The sequence below is a fragment of the Nannobrachium achirus genome, assembly GCF_963921795.1.
Source record: "Nannobrachium achirus genome assembly, chromosome: 2".
Classification (NCBI taxonomy): Eukaryota; Metazoa; Chordata; class Actinopteri; order Myctophiformes; family Myctophidae; genus Nannobrachium; species Nannobrachium achirus.
In genome coordinates, this window is record NC_137811.1 from 78,121,268 (window position 1) to 78,144,617 (window position 23,350).

The 23,350-nt window shown below is 44.9% G+C and overlaps 1 protein-coding gene across 1 annotated transcript in view; it reads right to left on the reverse strand.

The window, feature by feature from the left end:
* prune (prune exopolyphosphatase) overlaps window positions 1–23,350 on the reverse strand; it is a 59,392-nt gene that overhangs the window by 2,220 nt on the left and 33,822 nt on the right. The window contains exons 5-8 of the mRNA XM_080753137.1: window positions 19,279–19,437; window positions 9,988–10,082; window positions 2,061–2,219; window positions 1–1,943 (exon numbers count right to left, since the gene is read on the reverse strand). The exon at window positions 1–1,943 is cut by the window's left edge and continues 2,220 nt beyond it. Coding sequence (XP_080609263.1) covers window positions 1,638–1,943; window positions 2,061–2,219; window positions 9,988–10,082; window positions 19,279–19,437 — 719 coding nt within the window. The 3' untranslated portion in view covers window positions 1–1,637. The remainder of the gene's footprint in view (window positions 1,944–2,060; window positions 2,220–9,987; window positions 10,083–19,278; window positions 19,438–23,350) is intronic.

The window sequence follows — 23,350 nt, forward strand, 5'->3', positions numbered from 1 at the left end:
TAAATGATGAGTGTTAAAATTACTTCATATACTTCTTTCTATTGTTTTAGAGATTCTTATTTCAGTGTTTTGGGGCATGCGTACAAGTGGCTAAATATGTCATTTTACACAGAATAAGCCCATTCCCAAGATACAACGCAACCTTTCATGGTTGGATGTGACTTATGTGGGCTGGAAGTGTTACTGTAAATAGCAATAAAGAAACTGCTGGCTTATTGTGTCTAAAAAGACATATTTAGCCACTCGTACGCATGCCCCCAGCCCCCATGCGTACGCATGCCCCACGTTATAGCATGGTAAATGCGATAAAACAACAGAACACTCACTTTTTCTTTTCTCTGATTACAATCTAAAATATGAACCCTTGTTGTAAAAAAACAAAGTTGTCCTTTAACTAAAATCTTTGCTTCTGGGGGTCCCTGGAACTAAATATTTTGAGATGGGGGTCCGTGGACCAAATACACATCATCTTGGGGGTCCTTTTATCGGCTGATTCTACAAATGTCTTCTGAATCCTGGGACCCCCGCTGGCCTACCGGTCCAGGCCCATACCACATAGGCTCCAGTGTAGCCTGGCAGCGTGTCGCTGGTTCGAGTCCCAATCCCGACTAACTTTGCAGCGTGTCATTTCCTGTCAGTCTACTGTCCTATCAATAAAGACCTGTCAGTCTACTGTCCTCTCAATAAAGACCTGTCAATCTACTGTCCTATCAATAAAGAGCTGTCAGTCTACTGTCCTATCAATAAAGACCTGTCAGTCTACTGTCCTCTCAATAAAGAGCTGTCAGTCTACTGTCCTATCAATAAAGAGCTGTCAGACTACTGTCCTCTCAATAAAGACCTGTCAATCTACTGTCCTATCAATAAAGAGCTGTCAGTCTACTGTCCTCTCAATAAAGACCCGTCAATCTACTGTCCTATCAATAAAGAGCTGTCAGTCTACTGTCCTCTCAATAAAGACCTGTCAATCTACTGTCCTATCAATAAAGAGCTGTCAGTCTACTGTCCTATCAATAAAGAGCTGTCAGTCTACTGTCCTATCAATAAAGAGCTGTCAGTCTACTGTCCTATCAATAAAGAGCTGTCAGTCTACTGTCCTATCAATAAAGAGCTGTCAGTCTACTGTCCTATCATGGGGCGGCTATAGCTGAATGGTTAGGGAGCCTGCCTGGGGAACCAGTTCCCCTGGTTGTCCCTGGTTTGATTCCCGGTCAGGATAGCAATGTGGATGTGTGTCCCTGAGCAAGACTCTTAACCCCTAATTGCTCACGCGCTCCTTGTGGGCTGCGAATCAGCTGGGTTGGGCTGCAAATACTGAATTTCCCTCGCGGGAGGAGTAGGTAACTATTATTATTATCAATAAAGACCTGTCAGTCTACTGTCCTATCAATAAAGAGCTGTCAGTCTACTGTCCTATCAATAAAGATGATGATGTTGTTATATTGTTATATCAGTGGTTCTCAAACTTTGTCATGTCAAGGACCCCCAAAATGACGTGTATTTGACCGCAGACCCCCCCATCTGAAAATATCTTGTTCCAGGGACCCCCAGTACAAAGATTTGAGTTAAGCCCTAAGCTAGATGCAGAACAGAACATCCAATGTGCATCTATCTTAGGGCCTCAGACCCGTTGGTCTTCAGCGCGTGTCGGCCATCTTGCTGAACTTCTCCTGCAGAGCGTTCATGGTGAGGCCGGCGTCCAATGGGCAGCCTTCCACCAGGCTGTTCATGGGCGTGGGCGGGAACAACTCCTCCTCCTGGTCGCCATGGAGACAGGCCCCGCCCCCTGCGTCCCGCCCCCTCAGGAAGTCCTTGACGATGGGGAGGAGCTTCTTGCGCGAGGCCAGCGCGTTGCCCTGCTGATAGGCCAGGACGTGGGGGTAGGGGCAGCTGATTGGACGCAGGCTGAGAGAGGGCCGGCCGTCCTCCAGAGCCTGGCTGACCTGATAAGATTGGGGACAAATTGCAATTTTACCTGCGTGTAATTTAAAAAAATGAAGCTTACGTCGTACATACTACACAGACGACATTAGCAGTTTGTGTGTGTGTGTATTTCTTACCTCCTCCCTGTAGAGGGCGCTGTGGCTGTAGACGGCCAGCTGTCTGAAGGGCTGCTGCTGGCTGTTGAAGGAGATGGTCATGGCTATCAACACATCGTAGCCATGTTTCTGACAGAAGGATCTCAGGTCCTGTTCTAGATCTGCTCTCTGGAGAAACTCCTGATGGGGAAAACATCATACAACACATCATGTTTCTGACAGAAGGATCTCAGGTCCTGCTCTAGATCTGCTCTCTGGAGAAACTCCTGATGGGGAAAACATCATACAACACATCATGTTTCTGATAGAAACACATCATACAACACATCATGTTTCTGATAGAAACACATCATACAACACATCATGTTTCTGACAGAAGGATCTCAGGTCCTGTTCTAGACCTGCTCTCTGGAGAAACTCCTGATGGGAAACACATCATACAACACATCATGTTTCTGATAGAAACACATCATACAACACATCATGTTTCTGATAGAAACACATCATACAACACATCATGTTTCTGATAGAAACACATCATACAACACATCATGTTTCTGACAGGAGGAGGAAACACATCATACAACACATCATGTTTCTGATAGAAACACATCATACAACACATCATGTTTCTGACAGGAGGAGGAAACACATCATACAACACATCATGTTTCTGATAGAAAGAAACACATCATACAACACATCATGTTTCTGACAGAAGGAGCTCAGGTCCTGCTCTAGACCTGCTCTCTGGAGAAACTCCTGATGGGGAAAAGAACAATATACGCAGGGACGTGCTGGGCCCCTGATTCAGCCCGGGAAAAGAGTTGGAGAGGCCCTCATTGCTCATTTCAGATCATGACAAGTGACAAGCCAGTGGGCCAAATACATGAGTTATATTTTGTCGTTGTCGGGTGGAAACCATTTGTTTTGTATTTATCATTTAAAAAATGAATTAAACTAGTGAAAACAGCCGATCTACAAGCACACGTTGTCGCGGTGCAAAGCGTTGTGTGCTTGTAGATCGGCTGTTTTCACTACTTTTGTGCGACAGCCTTGTATGATGAAGCAGGGCTTTGCTTTGCGAAAAAATGTACACACTTGAAACTTGGAGATACAAGGTTTCTGCCCGACAGTGACGATTTACTTTGTTGGCCGCCCAGCCCCCAAAATGGAACGAAGGCCGACATTTTATTTTTTATTTTTTCCTAATGGCCAGCCTGGACCGGCCGGGAATGAACCGGCCGTTCGGGAGTTGTCCTGCTTTTCCCAATGGCCAGCACGTCCCTGATCACACACCTGGTCCTACTGTGGGAGCACAGCCCTCTTACTAATAACTCAGCACGGAAAGAAAGGAAACTTGACTTCGGTCCTTTATATCTCCCCTTTAATAATACCAATTTATATTGTGTTTTATATAATATAATCGTTGATTTGTCACCTTTACAACGAGGTACAGCTTGTAAGCATCGGCCATTCGAGGCATGAGCTACACAGCCAAACGTGTGGGCAGCGCCGACCAAACTTTGCCAAAATGGCTTGCAATACTGTTCTGCTGGCATTTACTCTGGTTTTGGGCTTCCCTGCCTTTGAGCTTAACAGTTTGACAGCCACGTGGAGCCTCTTAATATTAAAATCGTACTATATCGGACTTCCTGGGGGGGAGGGGCAGCCAATCGTCTTTTCCCGTACTTTCCCGTATTTACCGAAATAAATGATTTTCATCCGAAAATCGGCGATCGTCTAACCTTCCCTAGTCACCACTCGTGCATCGATAGCTCATGGCTGCGCTGACATGAAGCAGGAGTGATGTCATTGGCCTTTCCTTTTCCAAGGCACATTACCCCATTCGGTTACTGTCTGTGTCCTGGTGCTGCTACAGCAACCATGCTAGGGGCTATGCTAGCGAAAATTTTCAGTTCTGCTCTTGAGTCACACATGGATTATTTGAGGGGACATTTACGTGAACGGATCGCGCACGCGAAACTCACGGGGACATGATGCGTTAGCCGAATCTCCCACTCTAAGCCAATGCAGATTGAGAACTTCACTGGGATCTGGGGTGAGTACAACAACAGCGATTGCGGAATGGTAATGGGGGATGAAGACCACGTGATATAGCGCTGGATGTCTGGTAAAAAGAATGCGGTTCAGATCATAATATAATAATAGAAATTTCACGGCTAATCTACCAACAACCATTCTATTTCGGACGGCAAAGGGTTAACATTAACAAAGTGTAAAAATGGCCAATATGTGTTGTTTTCTCTTTTCCTTATTACTGTGGGAGAGTGCAATCATTCAATGCTCCAAGCAACAAAGGTGAACACCAAAAGAACAGTATTGCAGGCCTGCCAGGCCATTTTGTTCATGGGTTTTTTGATTTGTGGAGGTGCGCTACCCACACGTTTGGCTGTGTAGCTCATGCCTCGAATGCCCGATGCTTACAAGCTGTACCTCGTTGTAAAGGTGACAAATCAACAATAAAAAAGATATAAAACACAATACAAATTGGTATTATTAAAGGGGAGATAGAATGGACCGAAGTCAAGTTTCCTTTCTTTTTGTGCTGACTTTATATCTTCTACTGTAATAAAATCAATAAATCAATAAATTCAATCAATAAATCCTGCATCGTGGCTATGCTTACTTACCAAGGTCAGCAGCACATTACTAGTGAGCCTCCTTCTCTTCTGGATTTTCTTTTTTAAAATCTTATTGTTTGTTTGTTTTTAATTTGCATTATTTTATCCACAAAGTTTTGCCACAAAAAAAAAAAAAAGGAAAACAATACAGGAGGGAGACCACGTGAAAATGTAGTTTTACAAATGCCTTCCTACCATATTTTATGACTTTCTGTTTAGCAAATGGAAAAACGTTAGGCTCAAAACCTTACAGACTAGGAGTCAACAACATGTACAGTAGTCTGATAACTCTTCACCCGAGGAGGAGTCATCATACTCCAAACATGTTGTCGAGTTTGTTCTAAGTAAAAAGTAATAAAACAACCGTTTGAAGGCATTAAACCCCCCGTTTCTATCGAAAAAAGTTGTACAATTAATTAACTGTCTGCACTATAAAATTTGAATGTTGAATATTTAACAAGATCCGGGATTTCCTTAAACTGTTAAAACTGGGAAAGCATCCGTGTAATTTTTTATTTTTTTGATTTTACACAAAAAAAGAAGAAAAAGTTCATAGCAGATCTGCTATTTTTGAAATAAAATTGTAAATCTTTGAATATATATATTCTTTTAAAGCAAACATTGTTGGCACAAAACATATTTTGAGATAGGGGGTCCACCAAAATAACTGATATAAGATTTTCTGACAACTGTTAGGATAAGAAGACATGTCATTAGAACCGCTCCTCTGGGGTAATTAGTTTCACATGTTCTAATTATTATAAGGTGAACAGAAAGCCAGCAGAACCGGTTTGTTTCCATTAATAGAACATTCCATGGGTGTGACTGTGACAGTCTGTGACACCAAGTCAAGTCACACGTGTGTCTTTTTGTGTCCGTGTGACGTAGTGCTCCGATAGGGCCTCAGGGTGTCACATGACTGACGTAGCGCTCTGATAGGGCCTCAGGGTGTCACATGACTGTCACACAGCGTTCACAATGCTGACTCATCAGGTAAAAGCCAGTGTCCCAGTATTCTGTGAGGTGTTATTGCGACCGTCAGGTCGCAGTTACTATCAAAACCTCCACAAACTGTGAGTCCGTCAGTCAGTCCGTCCGTCAGTCAGTCTGTCTGTCACACGTCACACTTTTGCCCTGCTCATATCTCCGCAACCGTTGCCCCGATCCATGCCAGATTTTGCACACACACTCCTTGCCTGCCAAACTACAACCTCCAAGGACCCCCGGAGCTCCAGGGACCCCCAGATGTAAAAAATGACCAAATGTGCAAAAATGACCAAATGACCACCCCAACGGGGCTGCTCACGGGGAATTCCCGGGGACCACCGACTCCTGGTGCTCCAGAATGGATGCAAAAGTGGTGGCCCCCCCAGTGGAGGACCCCCTGCCACTGCAGCGCACATAAAATGCCGTAACTCGGGCTAGGAGCGACCGGGAGAGCCGGGGCCGGTACCTATTCGTCCGCCGCGGTGGCGCGGAGACCCCACCCCTCATTTCTCACATGGCCCTCTTCTAGCACCACCATGTGGCGGATTCTTGCAAAACACATTTTTGGACACTGCTCCTACAATTTTTGCCCTAAAATCACTCAAATCGGTACACAGTATGTCTACACTCATGTCATCAACATGGATCTGGCCCATATAGCGCCACCTTCAGGCCGATTTTTTAAAACACATTTTTGGACACTGCTCCTACAATTTTTGCCCTAAAATCACGCAAATCGCTACACAGTATGTCTACACTCATCTCATCAACATGGATCTGTCCCATATAGCGCCACCTTCAGGCAGATTTTTTCAAACACATTTTTGGACACTGCTCCTACAGATTTTGCCCTAAAATCACACAAATCGGTACACACTATGTCTACACTCAGCGCCACCATCAGGCCGATTTTTTTCAACCACATTTTTGGACACTGCTCCTACACATTTTGCCCTAAAATCACGCTGCGACCTGACGGTCGCTTATCTCCCGATTAGGGAGTCTTACTGGTTATGAAGTAGTACAACTTGAACCTTTGCTATGACTGGACGTTGTTACGTTGGGTTCCCATGGTAACGTCAGGTAGTTAGATGATGGTTGCCATGACAACTGGTCAATTTTCTTATTGGTTTTGATAATAACCTGAGCAGACAGACATGACAGTATGCTGTGGAACCACTTAACCCTTAAAGCACAGCATCCGTATACAGCAGGGGTGGGCAACTTATATACAGGTATATATATATATATATATATATATATCAGTGATTGCGCTAGGATTTTTAACTGCCGGTCACCGTGACCGGCATGATTAAAATTTACCGGACATCTGAAGAATATACCGGACATAATCATTTTAATGCATACATTACAAGCAGGTGCACAAACAGCCAATAGCAACAGTTAAAGTATTAGGCCTACTGCATAGTTGGGACTGAAAACGAATTGAATGAAAAAGTATAGGCTAAAAAGAAAAAAACGCTTCAATCTTGCATAAGGGAATTAATTATATTGGACTAATCGCGCTGTTCGCGCAGGCTGTCTGCATGTGGCACACGCACACTGCTTTCACAACAACGTCTTTCTGTTGCATCATGTTTCATGCCAACAATACAATACCATGTCTTGACTTCAGAATAATGAAAAGGTTGATATTCATCTGGCCAGCAATTAATCCAATACTCACTGTCGAGTGGTGACAGTGCGTCCATGTTATGCAACTTTGGGAGAGTTGAAAAGGCTTTGTTCTTCCTACTGTCTCCACTCCATCTCCTCTCCTCATAACTTCAATCAAGTGTATAATGTTTGTTTATGGGTTGATTGCTGACCGTGCGTGCATTCCTTAATTCCCATGGCTTTACATGCTGTGCGTGCATCGCAAACTGACACTGAAATGAGCGAGCGAGAGAGAGAAAGAGAGAGAGAGAGAGAACGGGGGAGCGCGCGGGCGAGCGAGAGAGAGAGAGAGAGAGAGAGAGAGAGAAAGAGCGAGAGAGAGAGAGAGAGAGAGAGAGAGAGAGAGAGAGAGAGAGAGAGGCAGGCAGCCTGCGCATGAGGAGCAGACGGCGATAATGATAAATGACCATTGGTTTTTCAATCGGTCAGGATGTCCGGGAGGAATTTTATTTTTCGGTCTTGGCCATAAAAAATCGGTCAAATCCGGCAATTCCCGGTCTAACGCAATCTCTGATATATATATATATATATATATATATATTCACTCCAGAGGGCCACATTGCATATTGCTACGTCGGCCTACTTTGTCTTCGCTTCTTTTGAATTGGAATCCTGAATAATGTTTTGTTATTTTTTTTAATTGGAATCCTGAAATTTTGATTTCATTTCAAACGCATTTTGATTATATACTGATGTTAACTTCATAAACCTAAATAGGCCTACAAATACATTGGACATAAAACATTGGACATTAATTATACAATTAAGTAATTTAATATTACTATACTAGTCATTAAGCTACTAATATGACGTAATTAAAGCAGGTCATGTTTGGAATTGTAACAGCAGAAATCAATAATATATCAGTATTCCGGTATTAACCTGCGGGCCGCATTAAGTGAAGGTGGGGGCCGCATGTGGCCCCCGGGCCGCCAGTTGCCCATGTATAGTGCGGTCCCGGAAGTAAAACTGCCAATTCATTTTCACCATAGGGGTTTTCATTATCAGCCACAAAGTCGTAACAATTCAATGAACAATGAAGGCTGGTGGTTGTAAAATGGTTCTATTTGCTCCTGTAGAAACAATCACTCTAGTTTTAGTAAAAAATATGTTTTAATAAAGATCGCATGGAGAAGAACTACATTACCCATACTGCTAAGAATGTACATCCGGTCACATCAATGTCTGTGATTGGTTGAGCTACCTTGGAAATAGCTACTGCCCCCTGTCTGCCCGGCAGATTAATGCACTTCATGTAAACTCCATAAGCAAGTCTTTCTTTTACAAATATGATGCACTGAGTTAAAGATGACGATAAGAGCGTCCACAGAGATGAAAATCACTACATGTCAGGCCATATGCTGGCTTGGATAACTAAACTGAACATGGTTTATGGCATATATTTCAGGAAATAAATGTCATTCACAATGCTCTGTGGGAATGTTGTTTCTGCAGTTTGGACAACACAGTGTTGTACCGTTGGCTTTTTTTCAGCTTCCTAATTAATAAAAAAAAAAAAATGTGTTTATTGTTATGATTCCTCACCTGCCGGGGTGTCTTTGTCAGAGGCTTAAAAGACGTTTAAATAAATACTTTATGAAATGTCTATGGATGAAATGCATGGGGAAAACGCTTCCGACACCAGAGTGAGAACCAGTAAACCACTTCTGCTGCGATGCTCGATTGTAGTGACTGAGGAAAACAGCAGGTAAGACTCTCCAATCTACAAGCTATTTCACTTGACGATTAATTGTCACACAAATAATTGCGATTAACGATTTAATTGTTTTTGTCATTGAACAGCTGAACATTTCTGTTTGATTTCATGAAAAATAACCTGCATATAGCCTTCAAAGAAATGACTGACATATTAGTAACTTTATACTTTTCAGAAAACATTAATAGTGGCAATAGCCAATCTACAAGCTCACAACACGTCGCCTATTTTGGAAAATGTTTGAAAATATATGAATAATTTTCCAACATGAAAATGATTATGACGATTATGCAAAAAAAATTGCGGTTATCTCAACTAATTGTGATTAGGAGATGATGTAATAATTGACGCTAAAACAGACCGATGTGAAAGGGAGACAAAAACAGACGACTTATTGTGTGACCCGAATGCCCCCACTCCCTAGTCATAAATCACTATAATGAATGTGTGAATGGGTGAATGTAATGCATGTGTGTGTGAATGGGTGAATGTGATGAATGTGTGTGTGAATGGGTGAATGTAATGCATGTGTGTGAATGGGTGAATGTAATGCATGTGTGTGTGAATGGGTGAATGTAATGAATGTGTGTGTGAATGGGTGAATGTAATGAATGTGTGTGTGAATGGGTGAATGTAATGAATGTGTGTGTGAATGGGTGAATGTAATGAATGTGTGTGTGAATGGGTGAATGTAATGAATGTGTGGGTGAATGGGTGAATGTAATGAATGTGTGTGTGAATGGGTGAATGTAATGAATGTGTGTGTGAATGGGTGAATGTAATGAATGTGTGGGTGAATGGGTGAATGTGATGAATGTGTGTGTGTGTGTGTGTGTGTGTGTGTGTGTGTGTGTGTGTGTGTGTGTGTGTGTGTGTGTGTGCGTGCGTGCGTGCGTGCGTGTGTGTGAATGGGTGTTCTTACCTCTAGAGTCATGTATATCACAGAGATGGCCAGGTTCAGGTCTCCTTCTGCCACTGCCTTCATGTCCTTCAGTAGCATCTGCCGTGTGCTCAAACCTGTGACACAAACAGCACAGTACAGTACCAGACCTGCCAACCCTGGGATTTTTTTTTGAGTACTCATGCGCGGGCACGAAGTCGGCGCCCGCAGCGCCCGCAGCGCCCGCGGTGCAAATTTTGAGGTTTTCCAGCACAAAACAGCGTATATTTTGGGGGGTCCCACGCGCCTTTTTGGGAGGGACCTTTACAGTTATGTTAACGAAATTTCACACCAGAAAGGTAGCACATTGCATGTCTTGACTTACAGGCAAGATGTTATAACAACCTTTTAAATAAAAATGCCATTTGGTCCTGAGAAAAAGTAGGCTAGTATTACCAGGCAATACAGTAATCTTGCATTGGCAATACTGTTGACAAATCTTTAATAAAATATACTAACTGCACTTGCTCAGAGTTAGTTAACAATAGACTAGCAAAACAGTCTATCACCAGTGACTTTATGAATGAACATACATCAATATAATCATGTTGTTCAAATTGCAAAATAGCTTTTCATTGTCAAGTAGGCTATTTACATAAACCTGTGTCTTTGTTAATTGAGCAGCCTAAATAAATCCACATTTCTGTGCATGATTTGCATGAAGATGAAAGTATTCAACTCATGTAGGTTTCTATTCCATCCATTAATTGATATAATAGGCCTACTACATTGTGTATAGATCACATACAGCCTAGTCTGTATATTCATTCATATAGGCTGCAGGCTACTCATTGTTGATAGACCATTAATCATGTCTTCATATATTCACAGGTGATACATCATTTGTTCACTGTTAATTTTTTTGACAGTACACATAGGCCTAATTCATTCATTCATACTCGAGTTAAAGTGGAACAGGCAGCCCAGTATTTTATCCAATCATGGCCAATGTATGCTTCAGTTTATTGTACTAAGAACTGGGTCACACGTTTTGACATTTTCTGACTGGTTGCTCGCTGCAACACCGTCGTATGACAAAGTATAACTCCAGGCGGACCGCACTCCGCAGCCGCTCGTTGTTTCGTTTCACCAGCGTCGCCAGATAGGGTTAGGTTAGGCATAGTACAAGATTTCACCAATTCTCACCATCGTGGCTGCTATGACATGTGAATTCACCTCAGAGGAGGATTTTAAAAGTTTATTATTACCTGTTAAACTCGTTGGCAGCACTAAGGGGCGAACAGTCGCTGTGCATTGACTCGCACGACACCACGGCCCTTCTCTGTATCATCTTCTTTATACATTAATCTGATTAATATCGCCGTTATGTATCCGATCGATAACTCGTCGGCGTCGCTGTGAGATGCGTGCATGCTGAACTAAACCAAGACCAAAACAAACAAACTCCGTCCGCAAATCGGTTAAATTCTTCTTCTGTCGACAAAACGAGCATCGCTTCCGTTCTAGTGCTCCCCAGCGCCATGCGCCCCATTCACACACCATTCATGTGGTGCCTGGGAGGAACTACACGGCATGGAGCAAAAATGTTTGCCTCGCTTTGAGCCACAACACAACGGAGAATGTGTTATGTTACCATCCCCCGATAATGCGTAGCCGCTAGAGGAGTTTGCGTACCTGCGTACAGAGACTAAAAATGCGTGCTTACTACGCAAAATGCGTACAGGTTGGCAGGTCTGCAGTACATCTGCCGTGTGCTCAAACCTGTGACACAAACAGTACAGTACAGTACATCTGCTGTGTGCTCAAACCTGTGACACAAACAGTACAGTACAGTACATCTGCTGTGTGCTCAAACCTGTGACACAAACAGCACGGTACATCTGCTGTGTGCTCAAACCTGTGACACAAACAGCACGGTACATCTGCTGTGTGCTCAAACCTGTGACACAAACAGTACAGTACAGTACATCTGCTGTGTGCTCAAACCTGTGACACAAACAGTACAGTACAGTACATCTGCCGTGTGCTCAAACCTGTGACACAAACAGCACAGTACAGTACATCTGCCGTGTGCTCAAACCTGTGACACAAACAGTACGGTACAGTACATCTGCTGTGTGCTCAAACCTGTGACACAAACAGTACAGTACAGTACATCTGCCGTGTGCTCAAACCTGTGACACAAACAGTACGGTACAGTACATCTGCCGTGTGCTCAAACCTGTGACACAAACAGTACGGTACAGTACATCTGCTGTGTGCTCAAACCTGTGACACAAACAGTACGGTACAGTCCATCTGCTGTGTGCTCAAACCTGTGACACAAACAGTACGGTACAGTCCATCTGCTGTGTGCTCAAACCTGTGACACAAACAGTACGGTACAGTCCATCTGCTGTGTGCTCAAACCTGTGACACAAACAGTACGGTACAGTACATCTGCTGTGTGCTCAAACCTGTGACACAAACAGTACGGTACAGTACATCTGCTGTGTGCTCAAACCTGTGACACAAACAGTACGGTACAGTACATCTGCTGTGTGCTCAAACCTGTGACACAAACAGTACGGTACAGTACATCTGCTGTGTGCTCAAACCTGTGACACAAACAGTACGGTACAGTACATCTGCTGTGTGCTCAAACCTGTGACACAAACAGTACGGTACAGTCCATCTGCTGTGTGCTCAAACCTGTGACACAAACAGTACGGTACAGTACATCTGCTGTGTGCTCAAACCTGTGACACAAACAGTACGGTACAGTACATCTGCTGTGTGCTCAAACCTGTGACACAAACAGTACGGTACAGTACATCTGCTGTGTGCTCAAACCTGTGACACAAACAGTACGGTACAGTACATCTGCTGTGTGCTCAAACCTGTGACACAAACAGTACGGTACAGTACATCTGCTGTGTGCTCAAACCTGTGACACAAACAGTACGGTACAGTACATCTGCTGTGTGCTCAAACCTGTGACACAAACAGTACGGTACAGTCCATCTGCTGTGTGCTCAAACCTGTGACACAAACAGTACGGTACAGTACATCTGCTGTGTGCTCAAACCTGTGACACAAACAGTACGGTACAGTACATCTGCTGTGTGCTCAAACCTGTGACACAAACAGTACGGTACAGTACATCTGCTGTGTGCTCAAACCTGTGACACAAACAGTACGGTACAGTACATCTGCTGTGTGCTCAAACCTGTGACACAAACAGTACGGTACAGTACATCTGCTGTGTGCTCAAACCTGTGACACAAACAGTACGGTACAGTACATCTGCTGTGTGCTCAAACCTGTGACACAAACAGTACGGTACAGTACATCTGCTGTGTGCTCAAACCTGTGACACAAACAGTACGGTACAGTACATCTGCTGTGTGCTCAAACCTGTGACACAAACAGTACGGTACAGTACATCTGCTGTGTGCTCAAACCTGTGACACAAACAGTACGGTACAGTCCATCAGGGGTTTTCTAACCTTCTTGACCCAGCTGGGCACCCCTGTTAATAACCTTTACATCCACGGCACCCCTGAGTGAAGCCCACACAGGACAGTTGGTTTCTTTTCGTTTGCTGCATGAATAAAACGCATTGGATTTGGTGTGCAAGGATGTGTGGAATCGGCGCTGCGGATCCCAAAAGGAGTCATAAAAGGAGTGATGAGTTTTTTACCGCATGCGACAAGACGCACGAATCGAACTGGGTTCGATCGAGAAAAAAAGCACGGCGGCAGCCACTCGTCGCACGGCTAATTCGGAGCCGGTGTGCATGAGGTCATAGAGAATCATTGTTTTCTTTTCAAAAAATTATATTGTCCGTTTTATCCGTGCGGTTAAACGCGCCTGTGTGCAAAGGGCTTTACACTGTTCATTTATAGAATCTTACATCCTATTGGAGAAACATCCGTTTCCATCAGAACTGACTGAAAATAACTTTATACTTGATGTTTAACGATTAAACCCCAGCATGCCTATTCTGGGGCTCACCAAAATAGCCGATCTACAAGCTCACAACGCGTCACGTTGAGCTTGTGAGGTCTGTTTTACTAAGCATAGTGAAGTGATATTTGATGAATTCCAAATATTATCAAATGATCTCGTGGCACCCCTGGACTGGCATCACGGCACCCCAGGGTGCCCCGTCACCCACTTTGAAAACCCCTGCAGTACATGACACCACCACTAGAGACACTGTTATGTTGTTCTTATGGACTAACAGCCATTTCACACAACTTGAACAAGAAGACACTGGATTAACTCATCTTAGCTGTTAGTCAGGCTAGCTTCACAGGTCCATCACCATGGTAACCAGGCTAGCTTCACAGGTCCATCACCATGGTAACCAGGCTAGCTTCACAGGTCCATCACCATGGTAACCAGGCTAGCTTCACAGGTCCATCACCATGGTAACCAGGCTAGCTTCACAGGTCCATCACCATGGTAACCAGGCTAGCTTCACAGGTCCATCTCCATGGTAACCAGGCTAGCTTCACAGGTCCATCACCATGGTAACCAGGCTATAGCTTCACAGGTCCATCACCATGGTAACCAGGCTAGCTTCACAGGTCCATCACCATGGTAACCAGGCTAGCTTCACAGGTCCATCTCCATGGTAACCAGGCTAGCTTCACAGGTCCATCTCCATGGTAACCAGGCTAGCTTCACAGGTCCATCTCCATGGTAACCAGGCTATAGCTTCACAGGTCCATCACCATGGTAACCAGGCTAGCTTCACAGGTCCATCACCATGGTAACCAGGCTAGCTTCACAGGTCCATCACCATGGTAACCAGGCTAGCTTCACAGGTCCATCTCCATGGTAACCAGGCTAGCTTCACAGGTCCATCACCATGGTAACCAGGCTAGCTTCACAGGTCCATCACCATGGTAACCAGGCTATAGCTTCACAGGTCCATCTCCATGGTAACCAGGCTAGCTTCACAGGTCCATCTCCATGGTAACCAGGCTAGCTTCACAGGTCCATCACCATGGTAACCAGGCTATAGCTTCACAGGTCCATCACCATGGTAACCAGGCTAGCTTCACAGGTCATCTCCATGGTAACCAGGCTATAGCTTCACAGGTCCATCACCATGGTAACCAGGCTATAGCTTCACAGGTCCATCTCCATGGTAACCAGGCTAGCTTCACAGGTCCATCTCCATGGTAACCAGGCTATAGCTTCACAGGTCCATCACCATGGTAACCAGGCTAGCTTCACAGGTCCATCACCATGGTAACCAGGCTATAGCTTCACAGGTCCATCACCATGGTAACCAGGCTAGCTTCACAGGTCATCTCCATGGTAACCAGGCTATAGCTTCACAGGTCCATCACCATGGTAACCAGGCTAGCTTCACAGGTCCATCACCATGGTAACCAGGCTAGCTTCACAGGTCCATCACCATGGTAACCAGGCTAGCTTCACAGGTCCATCACCATGGTAACCAGGCTATAGCTTCACAGGTCCATCTCCATGGTAACCAGGCTATAGCTTCACAGGTCCATCTCCATGGTAACCAGGCTATAGCTTCACAGGTCCATCACCATGGTAACCAGGCTAGCTTCACAGGTCCATCACCATGGTAACCAGGCTATAGCTTCACAGGTCCATCTCCATGGTAACCAGGCTAGCTTCACAGGTCCATCACCATGGTAACCAGGCTATAGCTTCACAGGTCCATCACCATGGTAACCAGGCTAGCTTCACAGGTCCATCTCCATGGTAACCAGGCTAGCTTCACAGGTCCATCACCATGGTAACCAGGCTATAGCTTCACAGGTCCATCTCCATGGTAACCAGGCTAGCTTCACAGGTCCATCACCATGGTAACCAGGCTAGCTTCACAGGTCCATCTCCATGGTAACCAGGCTAGCTTCACAGGTCCATCACCATGGTAACCAGGCTAGCTTCACAGGTCCATCACCATGGTAACCAGGCTATAGCTTCACAGGTCCATCTCCATGGTAACCAGGCTAGCTTCACAGGTCCATCACCATGGTAACCAGGCTAGCTTCACAGGTCCATCACCATGGTAACCAGGCTAGCTTCACAGGTCCATCACCATGGTAACCAGGCTAGCTTCACAGGTCCATCTCCATGGTAACCAGGCTAGCTTCACAGGTCCATCTCCATGGTAACCAGGCTAGCTTCACAGGTCCATCACCATGGTAACCAGGCTAGCTTCACAGGTCCATCACCATGGTAACCAGGCTAGCTTCACAGGTCCATCACCATGGTAACCAGGCTAGCTTCACAGGTCCATCACCATGGTAACCAGGCTAGCTTCACAGGTCCATCACCATGGTAACCAGGCTAGCTTCACAGGTCCATCACCATGGTAACCAGGCTAGCTTCACAGGTCCATCACCATGGTAACCAGGCTAGCTTCACAGGTCCATCTCCATGGTAACCAGGCTAGCTTCACAGGTCCATCACCATGGTAACCAGGCTATAGCTTCACAGGTCCATCACCATGGTAACCAGGCTATAGCTTCACAGGTCCATCACCATGGTAACCAGGCTATAGCTTCACAGGTCCATCACCATGGTAACCAGGCTAGCTTCACAGGTCCATCACCATGGTAACCAGGCTAGCTTCACAGGTCCATCACCATGGTAACCAGGCTAGCTTCACAGGTCCATCTCCATGGTAACCAGGCTAGCTTCACAGGTCCATCTCCATGGTAACCAGGCTAGCTTCACAGGTCCATCTCCATGGTAACCAGGCTAGCTTCACAGGTCCATCTCCATGGTAACCAGGCTAGCTTCACAGGTCCATCACCATGGTAACCAGGCTAGCTTCACAGGTCCATCACCATGGTAACCAGGCTAGCTTCACAGGTCCATCACCATGGTAACCAGGCTAGCTTCACAGGTCCATCACCATGGTAACCAGGCTAGCTTCACAGGTCCATCACCATGGTAACCAGGCTAGCTTCACAGGTCCATCACCATGGTAACCAGGCTATAGCTTCACAGGTCCATCACCATGGTAACCAGGCTAGCTTCACAGGTCCATCACCATGGTAACCAGGCTAGCTTCACAGGTCCATCACCATGGTAACCAGGCTATAGCTTCACAGGTCCATCACCATGGTAACCAGGCTATAGCTTCACAGGTCCATCACCATGGTAACCAGGCTAGCTTCACAGGTCCATCACCATGGTAACCAGGCTATAGCTTCACAGGTCCATCACCATGGTAACCAGGCTATAGCTTCACAGGTCCATCACCATGGTAACCAGGCTAGCTTCACAGGTCCATCACCATGGTAACCAGGCTAGCTTCACAGGTCCATCTCCATGGTAACCAAGGCTAGCTTCACAGGTCCATCACCATGGTAACCAGGCTATAGCTTCACAGGTCCATCACCATGGTAACCAGGCTATAGCTTCACAGGTCCATCACCATGGTAACCAGGCTAGCTTCACAGGTCCATCTCCATGGTAACCAGGCTATAGCTTCACAGGTCCATCACCATGGTAACCAGGCTATAGCTTCACAGGTCCATCACCATGGTAACCAGGCTATAGCTTCACAGGTCCATCACCATGGTAACCAGGCTATAGCTTCACAGGTCCATCACCATGGTAACCAGGCTAGCTTCACAGGTCCATCACCATGGTAACCAGGCTATAGCTTCACAGGTCCATCACCATGGTAACCAGGCTAGCTTCACAGGTCCATCACCATGGTAACCAAGGTGGGATAACATTTGTGAAACTGACTCCTGGCTTAAAATATCCAGGTTAACTGGCGAGGCTAATCTGCCAAGATAATTCAGCTTTCATGAAACCATTGAGCCCTGATCCTGGCTAACTTAAACCAGGATAGCTGATAAATCCAGGCTAAATCATTCATCTAGGTTTGGTGCAACAGAAACAGACCCCAGGACAGTCATTATGAACAGGTTCATTATGAACAGGTTCATTATGAGTTCATTATGAACAGGTTCATTATGAACAGGTTCATTATGAACAGGTTCATTATGAACAGGTTCATTATGAGTTCATTATGAACAGGTTCATTATGAACAGGTTCATTATGAACAGGTTCATTATGAGTTCATTATGAACAGGTTCATTATGAGTTCATTATGAACAGGTTCATTATGAACAGGTTCATTATGAACAGGTTCATTATGAACAGGTTCATTATGAACAGGTTCATTATGAACAGGTTCATTATGAACAGGTTCATTATGAACAGGTTCATTATGAACAGGTTCATTATGAGTTCATTATGAACAGGTTCATTATGAACAGGTTCATTATGAACAGGTTCATTATGAACAGGTTCATTATGAGTTCATTATGAACAGGTTCATTATGAGTTCATTATGAACAGGTTCATTATGAGTTCATTATGAACAGGTTCATTATGAACAGGTTCATTATGAACAGGCTCATTATGAACAGGTTCATTATGAACAGGTTCATTATGAACAGGTTCATTATGAACAGGTTCATTATGAGTTCATTATGAACAGGTTCATTATGAGGTCTCACCAAGAGGAGCAGATCAGAACAGAACAAACATAAACAACTTGTCACCTGAGGGGAAGGCAGTGACGTTCTTCTAGCAACATGGAAGAAACAGCAAGACAGAGAAATGGTCTCAACAGGACCACTTATTTACTGTCTCACAAGACTGGTAAACACAGCAATAATCACTTAAAGGTATATTTCACTTAATAATCATGTAAATGTTACCAGGGCCTCTCCCCATACACACCCATTGTAAATTAAAATTCCATTTTAACCATGATAGATTCATTAAAACACCCATTATTTTTTCTGGTGACGCATACTACCCTCCTACGTGAGCAGGCCATGTTTTTTCTTTTTTTTAATACATTTTTAATAATTCTTTGGAAAAGAAATACAATACAATATTATTACAAATGTTATGAAAAATGGTATTAAAAAAACACGGCCTGAATGCTAACACCAGTACAGAGACGCTGGGGTCCATGTGGTGAATGCTAACCCCAGTACACTGTACTACAGATATGCTGGGGTCCATGTGGTGAATGCTAACACCAGTACACTGCACTACAGAGACACTGGGGTCCATGTGGTGAATGCTAACACCAGTACAGAGACACTGGGGTCCATGTGGTGAATGCTAACACCAGTACACTGCACTACAGAGATGCTGGGGTCCATGTGGTGAATGCTAACCCCAGTACACTGCACTACAGAGATGCTGGGGTCCATGTGGTGAATGCTAACACCAGTACACTGCACAACAGAGATGCTGGGGTCCATGTGGTTATCAATCAACACAGCACAGTTTACCTGAGACGTCAAACTTGGCGTTCTGGAGGGACTGGAAGAGAGCGCCTCTCGGTGGCAGGCTGGGGAAGCGCGCCTCCAGCAGGGCAGCCATCTGACTGTCCTTAGGAGTCACTTTCCCTGCTTCTGGAGCCATGTTGACACAGTCTGTCAGTATGGTGCCTGGATGGGAGAGAGACATACACTTAACACTGTGTAACTGAGAGAGAGAGAGACACAGTCTGACAGTATGGTGCCTGGATGGGAGAGAGACATACACTTAACACTATGTAACTGAGAGAGAGAGAGAGAGAGACACAGTCTGACAGTATGGTGCCTGGATGGGAGAGAGACATACACTTAACACTATGTAACTGAGAGAGAGAGAGACACAGTCTGTCAATATGGTGCCTGGATGGGAGAGAGACATAGACTTAACACTATGAACCTGAGAGAGAGAGAGAGACACAGTCTGACAGTATGGTGCCTGGATGGGAGAGAGACATAGACTTAACACTGTGTAACTGAGAGAGAGAGAGAGAGAGAGAGAGAGAGACACAGTCTGTCAATATGGTGCCTGGATGGGAGAGACACATAGACTTAACACTGTGTAACTGAGAGAGAGAGAGACAGTCTAACACTATGGTCCCTGGATGGGAGAGAGACATAGACTTAAAGTTATACCATGTAACTTTTTTTATAAAACAAATCTTAAAATTGTCCTAACTGTTAAATCGCTAAAGTTTTAGAACCCCCACTCCGTTATTTTCAGCTTCAAAAGCCTTCTCTTTATATGTTTTCTATGAGCCGTGAGGGGGGGAGAATTTCGCGGCAAAATTGCGCCATCACACTACCGGCCAATCACAGCGAGGGTTATACACTGCCGGACAAACACAGCGCATCTTGGAGTGGGGTCGCTAGGGCGGCCATATTTGTAGTCTCCCGTGTGTTTCTATACTCGGGTGCACGGTAAGCGAAGGAGTGTATGGATGGGAGAGAGACATACACTTAACACTATGTAACAGAGAGAGAGAGACAGTCTGACAGTATGGTGCCTGGATGGGAGAGAGACATAGACTTAACACTGTGTAACTGAGAGAGAGAGAGAGAGAGACAGTCTGACAGTATGGTCCCTGGATGGGAGAGAGACATAGACTTAACACTATGTATAGAGAGAGAGAGAGACAGTCTAACACTATGGTACCTGGATGGGAGAGAGACATAGACTTAATACTATGATACCTGAGAGAGAGACACAGTCTAACACTATGGTACCTGGATGGGAGAGAGACATAGACTTAACACTATGATACATCAGAGAGAGAGAGAGAGAGAGAGACAGTCTAACACTATGGTACCTGGATGGGAGAGAGACATAGACTTAATACTATGATACCTGAGAGAGAGACACAGTCTAACACTATGGTACCTGGATGGGAGAGAGACATAGACTTAACACTATGATACCTGAGAGAGAGACACAGTCTAACACTATGGTACCTGGATGGGAGAGAGACATAGACTTAACACTATGATACATCAGAGAGAGAGAGAGAGAGAGAGAGAGAGAGAGAGAGAGAGAGAGAGAGAGAGAGAGAGAGAGAGAGAGAGAGACAGTCCAGCACTATGGTACCTGGATGGGAGAGAGACATAGACTTAACACTATGATACATGAGAGAGAGAGAGAGAGAAAGAGAGAGAGAGAGAGAGAGAGAGAGAGAGAGAGAGAGAGAGAGAGAGAGAGACAGACAGACACAGTCTAACACTATGGTACCTGGATGGGAGAGAGACATAGACTTAACACTATGATACATGAGAGAGAGAGAGAGAGAGAGAGAGAGAGAGAGAGAGAGAGAGAGAGAGAGACAGTCCAGCACTATGGTCCCTGGATGGGAGAGAGACTTAACACTATGTAACTGAGAGAGAGAGAGAGACAGACAGTCCAACACTATGGTACCCACACACCCACACACACACACACACACACACACACACACACACACACACACACACACACACACACACACACACACACACACACATTTGAAATGTTTATTTATGCCCACATAAGTAGAAGTACACGAATGTACAAAGGACATAAACAATATCAGTGCATTTAGATAATTAGGAAAACAGACCGTTACAAAGTGCATGTAGGGCAGAACGTTGTTACATACAATACAAGTCGAACATAGCAGACAACAATCATGGATAAAGGAAACAACGCCTCCTCCAAATCGAGCGGCTTCCTATAATAGCTGATACAGAGCAGTACCTTGCTAACTGTTTGGCCCTCCTTTTGGAGAGGCCGGCCATTTGAAGGCCCCTCACAACCAACTTGTGTACGTGCCCTAGGCTCCCAAAGATAAAAACTATAAGTTTACATCTGTAGCCTAGCTGTGAGATGGTCTGCACTAGCTGATGATATTTTAACACTTTGGTTAAGAAGGCTTCCTCTAGGCTGTAATCAAAGGTACAGCCGACCTCGAGAATAAAGACCTCCCTGTGGGTTTCATTAACAACAATGACATCAGGGGTGTTAGCTGAGATGTTAGAGAACACAGAATCATCATTACACAGGTTAAACATGCTCGGCTTCACAGTAGAATGCTTATAAAGCATGATGGAGGACCTGAAGATGGAAGAGATATCTTTTGATATCAAATCCACTATTCTGTCATGCCTACATATGTAGAGTCCCCTGTATACATGGCAACCATTTAAGATATGGGACATGGTTTCAGCTATTTGTTCATGACCATGATGTATACAGTAAGGAGCATGATTGCCTGGAAACCAGATGGAGAGATTCAGTTTAGTTGGTAAAACCTGCAACCTCGCTTTCAGGGTAAAGACAACAATGCATTCGTCTATGGCAACATTTTTGAACACAGAGTGAGATACAGAATGGTCCGCAGCAGGGAGACATGCAGTCTTGCCCTGCAGTCTCAGCTCAGTCCAGTGCTGACGCTGCCTTTGCTGTTGTGCCCATAGGAGGCGACCTCGGGCATTAGTCAGTGGCAGTTGGTGTTCTGCTCCACACACAGTCATAGTTGCTCTGACAGAGATACTGGGGTCAGATATAAAGTCCTCCGAGACAGCCAACGCCTCAGAGTTAGACCCTACCCACTCCAAGGTAACATCCGCCCAGCAACATAGATCATTTAAGTCCAGCCAGTCTGACCACACACCAAAGCCAGGAGAGCGACTGTCCAGCTTTCCACTAAGCTTCCTCTTGAAACCTAGGAAGCTAGGATCCGAGCCACAGGCCAGAGGGACCTTACGTCGTTTTAGGTCCAGAAAAAGAGAAGAGCGTGCAAGCTCTCTCACATACTGGTCATCATTGTTCAACATATTTAACAAATGGGAGAGCCTTGTAGCAATATATGTCCATTCAAAATTGGGAACACCGAGACCACCCTCACGTTTGCTGTGAAATAAGATGTCACGTGTTGTGTGTGTGTTAAGACCAGTCCATTGTCTCACTAAGTGTACAGTTTTGTCAGTCAGATCACATAGTGATTTTCGTGGAACATGCACATTGGAGAAAAGATGTTGCACCTTGGCCACTGCAATTACTCTGACTGCCTCCAGTTTCATGATTAGTGGCAGGGGTGATGTATGAATTAAATCCAGCCTGCTGGAGTACTCAGATATTAATTCATCCACCTGCTCTTTCCACTCCCCTGCAACATTAAACTTGTGCCCCAAATAACTGTAAGTCTCGTGACGTGAGTAGACTCTAATGGGCTTATTGCAAATTGTGAAATCTGTTTTTGTATCTGTTTTGGAGTGATACCAGCGGTTTCCCCCACTCCGCCTCTCATAAAGTACTGCACATTTCGATTCTTTTACCTCTAAACCAGACCACTCCAGAAAGGAGTCGGTTTTGGAGAGCATGCTCTTTATTACTGCTCCATGAAGAGAGGCAACTTGAACGTCATCTGCATACCCCTGAACGGGGTTAGGGGAAATGACATTGACAGGGGCACACAAACAGAGCCACTTGAGCCACTGGTTCAGTGCTAACACGAAGTTAACAGCGCTCCATGGGCAGCCAGTCTTAACACCTACTTGGAGGGGGATGGGATCTGTG